Raw genomic sequence first — 12,746 nt, forward strand, 5'->3', positions numbered from 1 at the left:
CATATGGTTGTCAAGCCTCTGCTTAAAGACCTCCAAAGAAGGAGACTCCACCACACTCCTTGGCAGCAAATTCTACTGTCAAACAGCTCTTACTGTCAGGAAGTTCTTCCTAATGTTTAGGTTGAATCTTCTTTCTTGTAGTTTGGATCCATTGCTCCGTGTCCGCTTCTCTGGAGCAGCAGAAAACAACCTTTCTCCCTCCTCTATGTGACATCCTTTTATATATTTGAACATGGCTATCATATCACCCCTTAACCTCCTCTTCTCCAGGCTAAACATGCCCAGCTCCCTTAGCCGTTCCTCATAAGGCATCGTTTCCAGGCCTTTGACCATTTTGGTTGCCCTCCTCTGGACACGTTTCAGTTTGTCAGTGTCCTTCTTGAACTGTGGTGCCCAGAACTGGACACAGTACTCCAGGTGAGGTCTGACCAGAGCAGAATACAGTGGCACTATTATTTCCCTTGATCTAGATGCTATACTCCTATTGATGCAGCCCAGAATTGCATTGGCTTTTTTAGCTGCCGCGTCACACTGTTGGCTCATGTCAAGTTTGTGGTCAACCAAGACTCCTAGATCCTTTACACATGTACTGCTCTCAAGCCAGGTGTCACCCATCTTGTATTTGCGCCTCTCATTTTTTTTGCCCAAGTGCAATACTTTACATTTCTCCCTGTTAAAAGTCATCTTGTTTGTTTTTGCCCAGTTCTTTAATCTGTCAAGGTCGTTTTGAAGTGTGATCCTGTCCTCTGGGGTGTTAGCCACCCCTCCCAGTTTGGTGTCATCTGCAAATTTGATCAGGATGCCCTTGAGTCCATCATCCAAGTCGTTGATAAAGATGTTGAATAAGACCGGGCCCAAGACAGAACCCTGTGGCACCCCACTAGTCACCCTTCTCCAGGATGAAGAGGAACCATTGATGAGCACCCTTTGGGTTCGGTCAGCCAGCCAGTTACAAATCCATTGAGTGGTGTACATTAGCTAAAGTGGTACTTCAGGTTAAGAACAGTTTCAGGTTAAGAACGGACCTCCAGAACGAATTCAGTTCTTAGTCCGAGGTACCACTGTGTATTATCCCAGTGCTTCCTATTTGAAGAGGGTACATGGGTCAGTGGCTCAGAACCTGCATGATGTGATCAACCTTCAAACACTGAGGCTGCTGAACCAACACTTGAACACCTGGTCTGGAGCAGAGTTGTAGGGAGAGGGATTGCTATTGAAATTTTTTTTTTAAAAAAAGCTTTTATTATGATTTATGTGGAAATCGTTGTGCATTTTTTAATGTTTTATTGTTTATGACTACTTTTTATGTTGTAATTGCATAATTTATTCATGTTGTAAACAAAACTGTGTGTGTGTGTGTGTGAGAGAGAGGGGGGGGGGGTACTTTATTCCACACTAGTCACATTGGAAATGTTGTGGTCCCTTTTAGATGACCTGTTCATTACACTCACATTCTCCCAGTGTTTCCTATTTCAAGAGACAACATAGGTCAATGTCACAGAACCTGCATTATGTGCAGAAGGTCCCAGGTTCAATCCCCAGCATCTCCACATAGGGCTGGAAGAAACCTATGTCATCTAGTTATCTAGCTATAACCTGCTGTACTTGGTTCACACATGGAACACATATATGCATGATATCATTAATTCACGTCTTCCAGAACTCAAGTAATTTGGCTGCAGTTCTAGGCACCAGCCTTCACTAGCCTAGAGATATTTTGGATTCTAACTCTCATTAGCTGTGATGGGAAGAGTGGGTGGAAGTTGGAGTCCCAAACATCTGTAGGGAATCGGGTGCGTGAAGGTCCCTGTACATTCTTATCTGAGAGTAAGACCCATTGAACTGAATAATATTGCCTTCCATTCCCTTTACGGTAAGCCTGCAACAAGTGCATTTAACAGATGCACATTCGGCTTAATTTGCTTAGAAACAAATAAAATTAACACTTTAAAAGAGGGCAGAAAGGGGTGGGTGTCTGGGGTAAAGAGGCTGGCCATCCTACCTGCCATTGCACTCCATGTGCTTTGATTGTACATGGTTATGATTTTAAGTGTGACCCCCAAAACTCCTGCATAAGTTGTGTGCTTACTGTTCCTTTTAAAAGAAATCACTGAAGTGTTTTGATATGTTTATATATTTAAAAAGAAACTTACAAACTGCATTCCTTTGCTTATTATTTGATGGTAGTTTTGGAAAACCTGTTACAGGGAGAAGAGACTCATGGATAAATTGAATGAGTTTTAAGATTACTCACCAGAAAATGGAGATATTAACAAAGAATATGACAATATAAGATCAAAATACTTTGATGGAGAATATACGGATTCAAAATGAGAAAAACGTAAAATACTTGGGTATTAACACAACAAATGCAAATTGAATATTGTTGAAATAACTATCTTAAGGCATGGGCTGAAATTTTTAAAAGATACTTTAAGATGGGAGAAACGAAAATTGTCATTGCTAGGTAGGATTTATGTGATAAAGATGAAAGTTTTGCCTAGAATGACATTCATGTTTCAAATAATACCTATTTTGACTATGGACACACCATTTAAACAATGGCAAAAAGACATATCTAAGTTTGTACGGCAGGTGGAAAAGGCACAAGTTGAACTCCAACTTATGCAAGATGCAAAGACAAGCTCAGGATTGGGCTTGCCTGATTTAAGGGTGTATTTTGCAACCTGCTGTTTGGTATTGTTGAAAGGATGGGTGACACTGAGAAATAAGAGACTTTGGAATTAGAAGGACATGATTCAAGGTTCGGATACAATGGATACATGTGGTATAATAAAGTAAATGTGGATTTTAGGAACCACTTTATTAAATGTGCTATATTAAGAATCTGGAATACATATAAAGCTAGGTCAGTCAGTTTGAATGATTTAAGTTCTATTGCAATAGAACCCATAATCAATCCTGGTTGCTCAATACTCACTGTTTGCAGGTGGTCCTGGGGGTGTGGCTGTAACCCCCAGCCTATAAAGGAAGGCCTGGAGAAGGAAGAGAATTTACAGTATCTTTCATCTCTGTGATAATCAGTGGGAACAGCCATTGACTAAATAATTGAAGTGAGAGGTTATAGAGATGGGTCATCAAAGGTCCTGGTCAGTTACATCTGCCTGTAACAGATAAATGTGTGTTGATCGAGATGGACAGCATTCTGTAGCTGCTTTCCATGCCAGGAAGGTTTTATATGAAGAAGGCAGATAAACAAGACCCTGTTATAGCAAACATACTAATACCAACCTGGAATGTTGAGCTTTATCTCCTACAGTGCAGCTATATCATTAGCCCTTGATCATCTAGCATTCTCCATTAGCTGGGAAGGACAACTAAGAGGATGGTGTAGAAAACAGGTGGGAGAACTATCAAGAGCTACTAGAGTGAAACCAAGGAGACTGTAAAAGTGACTATAAAAGAAGGGAACAAATAACAGTGGAAGGTTATAACTTCTAGTGGTTTTCTCACTTACAACTAGTAGAGGCATTTAAGTTGTCTTTGGAACAAAGTGAGATGGATTTTGAAATGTAACTGTAAGGATGATGAACAAGTTGCTTCTAATATATAAAAATATTCAAACTTCTGTTGAAATTTCAAATGGAAGAGGAACAAGTTAAAGAATGTATGATTAAATGGGCAAAAAACCCTTTGGTTATAACATAGAGATGGAACAGTGGGGACAGTTAAAAGGCACATTGTGCTATGACTTGAAAGAGAACAAGGAGGTTTAAAAAATGCTTGGTGAAGGTTTAAAAAAGCTAAACAAATTGAATACAAATACACTGATACAGAAGATTTTGGAGATTAATGTCCAACTGAAAGCAGTAAAGGAAAGGGCGGAAATGGTTAAATGCCGAGATCTGAATCCAAAGTCCCTGATGTTTTGGGAGTACCCACAGATTGGCTGCCTACCTAAAAACAGGGTTTGACTGAAGGCAGGGCCTGAGGCGACCACCTCAGGGCAGCAGATCTGACCCCCAACTCATAGTGCTACTCCCACTTAAATCTTCCTCTGGCTGCAGCCCACCACTCTCCTTCTCTGGCCTTGACTTCCAGCTCAGCTTCTGACTCCTCCTTGATCAGAGGCCCCTGTGACGCAGCTACGTTGCTTGCTTTTCACCAAGGTTGGAGAAGGGCGGCAGCTGAAGGATGAGGAGAGGGAAAAGCCAAAGCCTACACTTTGCCAATGCTGATCTTCAACCCCACTTCTTTTGTGCTCTTTCTCTTCCGCTTTCTCCCTCTTTTGGCAAAGATCCCTTCTTTTCCAGCTCCGTGCAAACTTTGCCTCCCCTCTTTCCCACCCTCAAATGCAAGCTTTCCCTCCACTCTTTTCATCCTCTCCATGCTAACTCCCCTTCCGTCTTTGTTCCAGGGTTGTTGCAGTGGAAGGGTTGCTGTTATTGATAGAATTTTTTATTTTTAAAAGCTTGTATGATTTATGTGGAAATCATTTGTTGTGCATTTTTTTATGTTTTATTGTTCATGACTACTTTTATTATGTTGTAATTGCATAATTTATTCATGTTGTAAACAAAATTCTGTGTGTGTGCATGAGAGAGAAAGAGAGAGAGAGAGAGAGAGAGAGAGAGAGGAGGAGGAGGGTACTTTATTTGGTTTAAAATGACAGATCTTTGCAGCTTTTATATATGTTGGAAGCCAACCAGAGTGGCTGGGGATCGCAGTCAGGTGGGTGGGGCACTGCTTCTACTGCTACTACTACTACTACTGAAGGAAGGGCTGAACAGAACTTATTCTGAACCCCAATTTTGTGTAAAAAGTAACAAGCCTCTTTGCGAAATGAACCCCAAGCCGGAGCCTGTAAAAAGGAGAAACTTTCTCTCAGCAAAGCTTGCAGTTCACAAAGAGGTAAAAAGTTTGCTCTGATCGACTGAACCTGGTCTCTGGAATTGGCAGAGTTTAGCAGTAAGGAAGCTTGCTAATGCTAATTAGGAAGATTTATATGATATTCTAGGGAAGTAACATTATCTAGGCTGTCTCTTTGAAGTTTGTGAGAATGCTACAGGAAGGGAGTAATGAGTGAACTATTCCTCAGGAAGGTTACCATGACCAGACCAGCTGGATGATATAAGAAGATTGGCAGACTCAAGGGATGAGAAAGTGTGTTAGCTAAGGAAAGTTGAAGGACTTGTTCGAAGATCAAAAGCCTGTAGGGAGGAACTGCTACTGCTTGCTTGCCAAGCTGTATCCTGTATGTCCAATCTTGTAATATGTCAAAGGTCTCATAAATCATGTCAATTACTGGCTAACAGAACGTCCTGCTTCATAAATCATGTCAGAGTTCTGGACTGCACTACATGTTAATGCGTCATACAGATTTGCTTTCTGAAAAACCTATAAAAGATTGATCTGAACAGAGATCGGGACTCCATTCTGCTTGGGACTGAAGTCTGGCTGCAGCCATAAATAAAGGTGTTATTCCTCGAGCCCCTGGTCTCTCTTCCTTTGTTCTGAAAATCCCTGCTGCTACACTACTACTACTACTACTACTACTACTACTACTACTAATCAAGCTGCAGGCTTGCCAAGTCGTGTCTAGAAAGGCCTATATGCATAAACGTATTGCTCAAAGGACATCAAAGTGCAGTCTCCAGGCTGGTTCATCATTGCTCAGAGTTAAGGCACATGCTTTGCATGCATAAGATTCTAGGTCCATTCCATGCTATACCCACTTAAAGGATTTCATATAGGAGACTGGGGTATGATCTCTGTTTGAAGCAATGAGCAGCTGTTGCTAGTTCATGGCTGATCTAGCCCTGCCAGGGAAGATATTGAGTTGGACCAATGGGTCATCACAGCATTAAGATTTGTGACTTTGGAATGCTGACCTCAACATTGCCTTCCAATTTAGTGAATCTAAAGCTTGGGATGTAGTAAAGATGAAGATTGATAGCTTATCATGCCAGCTGGACAGAGCTAGGCTGGCATACTCTTTCATAAGGCAATATATAGGTGATGTGATGCCATGGGAATAAAACAGTGATGGTTCTTCAAAGCTCATCTCAGTAATGACAGGAAATAGCTATTCTGCTATGTGCGACAACGTTGCTAAATGAACAGATCTGTCTTTCCCTCAACCCATGGGAAAGGCAATAAGTCTTTGTGTGAAAAAGAACAAAGTTTGGAAAGAGACAGAAGGGGAGAGAGAGAGAGAGAGCGAGAGAGAGAGAGAGAGAGAGGAGCTTTGGCCTGTGTGAGCATGTGATAAGAATTGAGCAGAGTGGGTTATGGCTATTGGAGTGCTGAAGCTAAGTTTCTCCACTTAATAAGGACAAATAAAGACTGCAGTTGGATTAGATCCAAGGAACACCTGGTTCAGCATACTGTCCTTACAATGGTCAACCACACTTCCCATTATGGGAAGTCCTCAAGCAGAACCTGAGTGCAAATGGGTGTGATCGACCTCTGGAGTAAATGGAAAGTGTGCATGTTCCCCTCTCAAATGTACATACAAATGAGGAAACCTTTCTCCTCATGGCCAGCCTTCTGGGGCCTGCATGCAAGTGGGCCTAACATAAGCAGGCAATACCAGACCAGGAGCACGCGCACACAGAGAGGCATACATGCATACATGTGGCACACACTCCACACATTATGTACTCTGACAGGCCTATATCCACACATACAGCTGAAGCAACTATCACTGATCTATGGCCCTTTTGCACAGACATCCATAGTAGTCACTTTGCACAGACACCCTGCAGTCACTTTGAATGCTTTATGTTCTATGCCAATAGAACCCATCATCAATCCTGGTTGCTCAATACTCACTGTTTGCGGGTGGTCCTAGGGGTGGGGCTGTGACCCCCAGCCTATAAAGGAAGGCCTGGAGAAGGAAGAGAATTTACAGTACAGTATATTTCATTTCTGTGGTAATCGGTGAGAACAGCCATAATAGCTGAAGGTCATCAAGGTCATCAAAGGTCCTGGTCAGTCCCATCTGCCTGTGACACATAAATGTTTGTGGATCTAGACGGACAACATTTTATACCTGCTTTCCACATCAGTAAGGTTTTATATGAAGAAGGCAGGCAAACAAGACCCTGTTGTAGCAAACTTGCTAATACCAACCTGGAATGTTGAGCTTTGTTTTCTACAGAGGAGCTATATCATTAACCCTTGATCATCAACATTCTCCATTAGCTGGGAAGGACAACTAAAGAGAACAGGTGGGAAAACTTTTCCATTCCAGCTTTCATATTCCTCCCTTTTAGGGGTCCTGTGTCAGTGATGGGTGCTAACATAGGCGAAGAGTGGATGCAGACATGGATGTGACTCTTAACTTTGTGCAGCAGCTTACAGTCCAGCCATGTAAATGTCATCTGCCCTATACAATTAAAGTAGTATCATACCACTATAAACAGTAATGACTCCCCCTCCACGAATCCTAGGAACTATAGTCCATTAAGAGTGCTTAGAGTCACTAAGAGACTCCCTCTCACAGTGACAATTCCCTGGGAAGATGAATTGATTGTTAAACTACTCTAGGGACTGTAGCATTGCTTGTCTTGATGAAGCTCAAACCTAACCAACAAGGGCCAAGATTGGTGCGGAGAGGGAGGAATAATGGAAGTGACACTGTGCAAGCAACTAACTAACATTAAAACACAGCCAAAAAAAAATGTTGTTTTATTTTTACAATAACAAATAGGATTCAATAACTTGAATAGAATGAAAAAGGGTTGGAAAACAAGCAAAAAAGTCTGGTAGAGTACGGTGCTTGTATGATAAACTAAAGAAAGACAAGTTGAACAGATAAATAAGGATAGGACTGAGATTGATGGGGAAGAGGAGGAAACAGGGCTGGTAGAGTACTGAAATAGGAAGGACAAGCTGCCTCCGATGCCTTTCAATATGATTACAGTGGTACCTCGGGTTAAGAACTTAATTTGTTCTGGAGGTCCGTTCTTAACCTGAAACTGTTCTTAATCTGAGCTAATGGGGTCTCCCGCTGCCGCCGCACCACCACCATACGATTTCCGTTCTCATCCTGAGGTAAAGTTCTAAACCCGAGGTACTGCTTCCGGGTTAGCGGAATTTGTAACCTGAAGTGTTTGTAACCCAAGGTACCACTGTATATGCATTTCACAAGCAAAATGAATGCTCATCAGTGGTGCTCCATTTGTTTGAAGTCAGATTGGTTATGATGTCTCTTAAGTACAACAGTTCCTTTGACACATCTGCTTCCTTTGAGGCACCAGGAGGAGTCTACAGTTGAGCCTCAACTTCCTCATGGCTTCCTTTACCTCTTGGTTCCTCAGGGTGTAGATGAAGGGATTGAGGGCAGGTGTGACCACCACGTAGAACACAGAGGCTAGCTTGTTGGTGTGGGAGCTAGAGAAGGGCTTGAGATACACAATAGCACAGGGCACGTAGAAGAGGCAGACCACTGTCAGGTGGGAGCTGCAGGTGGACAGAGCCTTCCCGCTGCCCTGTCTGAAATGGCCACAGAGGCTGGTCAGGATTGTGATGTATGAAAGGAGCAAGGCCAGAAAGCATGGCAGAGTTAGCAAGCTGCTGTTGACTACCATGAGGATCTCATAGGCATATGTGTCTGCACAGCCCAGCTTGATCAGTTCTGGGATATCGCAGAAGAAGTTGTCCAGGACATTGGGCCCACAGAATGGTAGGTGGGCAATCAAGACCATCTGGATGGTGGAATGAATGAGGCCCCCTGCCCAGCAGAGCATGAGAAGCCTGAGGCAGCACTGGCTATTCATGATGACTGTGTACCTTAGTGGGTGGCAGATGGCCACATAGCGATCGTAGGCCATGAGGGTGAGGAGGAGCATCTCTGCGCCACCAAAGACATGGAGGAAGAAGATCTGGGCTATGCAGCCCCCATAGGAAATGCTATGGCCACAGTTCAACAGATCTGCAGCTAGCTTTGGAGCAGCTACTGAGCTGAGGGACATGTCCGCAAGACTCAGATTGGCGAGAAATAAGTACATGGGGATGTGTTGTAGCTGTGTCTCAGACATCACAGTCACTATGATCAACAGGTTGCCCAGAATGACGATGGTGTAACAGGCAAACACCATGGCAGAAAAGAAGATCTGGGAAGGGCGGGAGGCAGAGAAGCCCAGCAAAATAAACTCTGAAATCGTGCTTCCATTCATGATGAGGGTGATTCTAGTAGGAGAGACAGAGAGAATTGGCACAAGGTGGTAATATTCCTTCAGCTCATGTTCATAGGGACAACCCAATACATTTTGCTGCCTGATGGGAAGGACATGAGGGCATCCCCCATTCCATAGGCAGAATCTGACTGAGCTGGCTGTTGAATCTCGTTTCAGCACTGGTGGTGGGGCAATATCTTCCACCAAATCTGAGGGGTGCAGGAGAACTTAAGAGATACAGAGCAGGAAATGTAGGGGATTCAATGACAATCATAGGGTAGAATGAGTGTTATGCCCTTTCATCAGGCTGCCTCACTTTGCCTTATGGGAGGACCTGTCCTTAGTCCTATCTCTTCTGTTTTATTCCCAAGTTACTGCATGCAACAAACTGTTTCAAAGTGATATTCATCTCTTTAAGAAAAAGACTCTGTTTAAAGCAGCACTGTACCTGAATTAGGCAGATTAATGAGTTTGCTGATTTACACCCCCCCCCCCCACACACACATAAAGAAACACACTCCTTTTGTTTCTGCTATGCATAAAGAGTTTGGGTAAGACTATAGAGTGCAGAAACCCAGTCCCTGACAGTAGAATATCACCTTTGATATGCCACTAAGCATTTCAAGCATATATTTACAGTATTGAGATCTAGAAACTAGATTGTGAATGACAACTGAGAGTTTTCAGGATGTCAAGTTCTGTCTCTAGCAAAATTTTGGGGTGCATACAACTAAGACTATCCATAATATCGGGCACAGCAATGACCAGATCTGGTTTCTTTATTACTGGAGTTTTAGATGCAGATAAAAGCTTATCAGTTTTTTGTTTTTTGTTTTAAAAGGTGGGGATTTATGTATTTTTGGCAAGTGAGTTACTACTATGGTAGAAATGGTGGTGTTCTCTTCTGCTGTCCATAAAGCCCAGTTCTATTCATGTTTCCTCAGAAGTATGTCTCACTATGTTAAATAGACCTCAGCTCAAAGAAGTCTGCATAGTCCTGTTGTGTTCAACGACACTTTGGAATTTACATGCTAAGGATTCTACTGTTATCATTCTTCTAGTTTTTCTTATTTTTATTAATTGTGTTGGTCTTTCTTGCTTGCAAGTCACTTTGGGAGCTGCAAATAGAAAACAGATCCAAAATCTCATTAACAACAACTTAAATTATGACTACGAATTCGTTATCATCATCATCATCATCATCATCATCGTTATAGATTTATAAGCAATCCTGCATCATAAAATCTCAGGGTGGTTCACAGAGTAAAATACAGGGTAAAAACAATAAAAAAAGAAATAATAATAAATTCCCATTGCAGGGTCAAAAAGAAGAGACATAGTCTGCAATCCTAAATCAACTTACCACAGAACTCAGCAGGATTTACTTCTGAACAGTATTGTGCTGATAACTATGATAACAAAATGACTGGATGCAAGAGTCATGGCACTGCTAGAAATAACTACCATGGTCACTTTCATATCAATAGAAGGCAATTCAGTGTCCATACCTCCTTCAATCTCTGCCATCAACACACTATTCCAAGGCAATCCTGAATTCTCCAACTTTTGTGATCTTTTAAAAGTATCTAGGTGGACAAAAGGAGAAGGGGGGGGGGGGTTGGTTGGATGGATGGTTGGATGGTGACTATCTCCAGGATTCATTTGTGGGGGTGGATGGTGGTGAGGAAAAACTGAGAACCTGAGTAGAGGGGGGTGGGAATCCTTCATGCAATTGTGAATATTGAGAATACGAGTAAGAATGAGCACTTTCCTCAAATTTCTCCCAGACCATTTTGAAGCAAAGAGGTGGCATATCTCGGAGTTTCCTTTTATATACTCCTCCTGCAACAGATGTCTTTGGTTTCCACCCTATGTGAATAAACATGGATTAACTCTTCTTGATGCTGCTAGCTGCCTAGAGAGAGTGTACTGGCTGCTGTGTGGTCCCAAATGAGGTAATTAAAAATCGAAGAGGCTTAGAAGCTGTTTTAAAAGATCTTATCTGCTGCATAATATGTTGGGCTTTCCCCGCCCCACTTGGGAGAAGATCTGATGCTAGTAAATATTGGTGTGTTTTATTTGTTTTGTATCAGAACCCTTCAAGGGTCTCCAATGTTCCCATCTCATTTTCACAACAACTCTGTGAGCTAGCATGACCCAAGGACAATAACCTACATTACCCAGTGGGCGCAGCATGACTGAGTTGGGATTTGAACTCACATCTCCCTTAAGAATGAACCAGTGAGATGTGATGGAGGTTAGTCCATGAGGAGGAATGGGGCACTGTCCCACCAACCACAATCTGCCCTCAGCCAGCCTCCATGTGCCTCCCTTCCAACTTCACAATGAGTCCAGGGGGGCACTACCTGTTGGCTTCCTCCTCCATAGTCTCCATGTAGACCCCAGGGACTTCCTGCTCCCATCTCTTCTACTGTCACCTGCCAGATTATGCATTTTCTCAGAAGTGGGAGGGGGAAAAAATCGTCCTCAGCTTAAAAACCCAGATGACTTTAGTACAGTGGTACCCCGGGTTACATACGCTTCAGGTTACAGACTCCGCTAGCCCAGAAATATGACCTCGGGTTAAGAACTTTGCTTCAGGATGAGAACAAAAATCGTGCTCTGGCAGGGCAGCAGCAGCGGGAAGCCCCATTAGCTAAAGTGGTGCTTCAGGTTAAGAACAGTTTCAGGTTAAGAACGGACCTCCGGAATGAATTAAGTACTTACCCATGGTACCACTGTACCAATCTCAAGTGGATGTATCCGATACTGCCCCATCTCCGATGTATTGTTACCTACATGCTTGCTCTGCCTGCCCTTGAACCACACAGGTGATAATCCATGGGATGTCCTTGTGCAACAAATTGGATGAGCCCCCTGTAATAGAGGTCTATGAATCCTCTGTGAACATCCTAGCGACCTTTTCTGAAAATTGTTGACAAAGGTGTCAAAACTCTGGGGAACGCTTGCTACTGTTGAATGCCCCAGAGGGTAATTAAAAATAATGATTCAATAAATTTTGGGAAATATTCAGCTCCAAAACAGTTCAGCATGTGCAAATATGGAGATTTGAGAGATTTCCCTATTGGGGCACCATATATAGCACCCTTCCAATATACCTGATGAGCAGGCCCACCCTCTTTCTGAACCACTCTTGACCTTTCCGGCATCCAGTATTTTTTACCATGGGTTCCATCTGGATTTGCCAGCTATCACATCTAATCATTTGGAGAAGCATGGGGAATGAATTTTCTCCCAACCATTGTGTTTGGAATAACATTATGAAAATAGAAAGCTGTCTTACTCTAAGCCAGACCATTGGTCCATCTTGATCAGTATTGCCCATGTTGATATGGCACCTGCTAACCAGGAGCTGCCAGGGATTAAACTAGGAGTTCTACCTATCAATTGCATGTTTGTGATGCAGAGATACGACAGAAACTGTAACCAAGAAAAATAAAATTAATCCAGCCAGTATTTTTTTGGTTGTGTGTTTTTTTTTTGCGGGGGGTGGGGATATAATAGTACTTCAACATTCCTAGTTTCTTTAAATAAGTTCTCTCAATTAGAAGGAAAATATTGATACTGTTTTGCTTTTGATTT

General features: G+C 42.6%; 2 protein-coding genes across 2 annotated transcripts in view; both read right to left on the minus strand.

Annotated features, from left to right (window-relative positions):
- LOC308460892 (vomeronasal type-2 receptor 26-like) overlaps positions 1-12,746 on the minus strand; it is a gene marked incomplete at its 3' end in the record, with an annotated part of 285,070 nt that overhangs the window by 239,862 nt on the left and 32,462 nt on the right. The window lies entirely within an intron of this gene.
- On the minus strand, positions 8,178-11,921 carry LOC308461890 (olfactory receptor 4Q3-like; the record flags this gene model as incomplete). The annotated part of the gene is made up of 2 exons (XM_080979058.1): positions 8,178-9,370; positions 11,888-11,921. 2 exons carry the CDS (start codon positions 11,919-11,921, stop codon positions 8,178-8,180), a joined length of 1,227 nt encoding a protein of 408 aa, XP_080835184.1.

The sequence above is a fragment of the Podarcis pityusensis genome (assembly GCF_964106645.2).
Source record: "Podarcis pityusensis genome assembly, chromosome: 13".
Classification (NCBI taxonomy): domain Eukaryota; kingdom Metazoa; phylum Chordata; class Lepidosauria; order Squamata; family Lacertidae; genus Podarcis; species Podarcis pityusensis.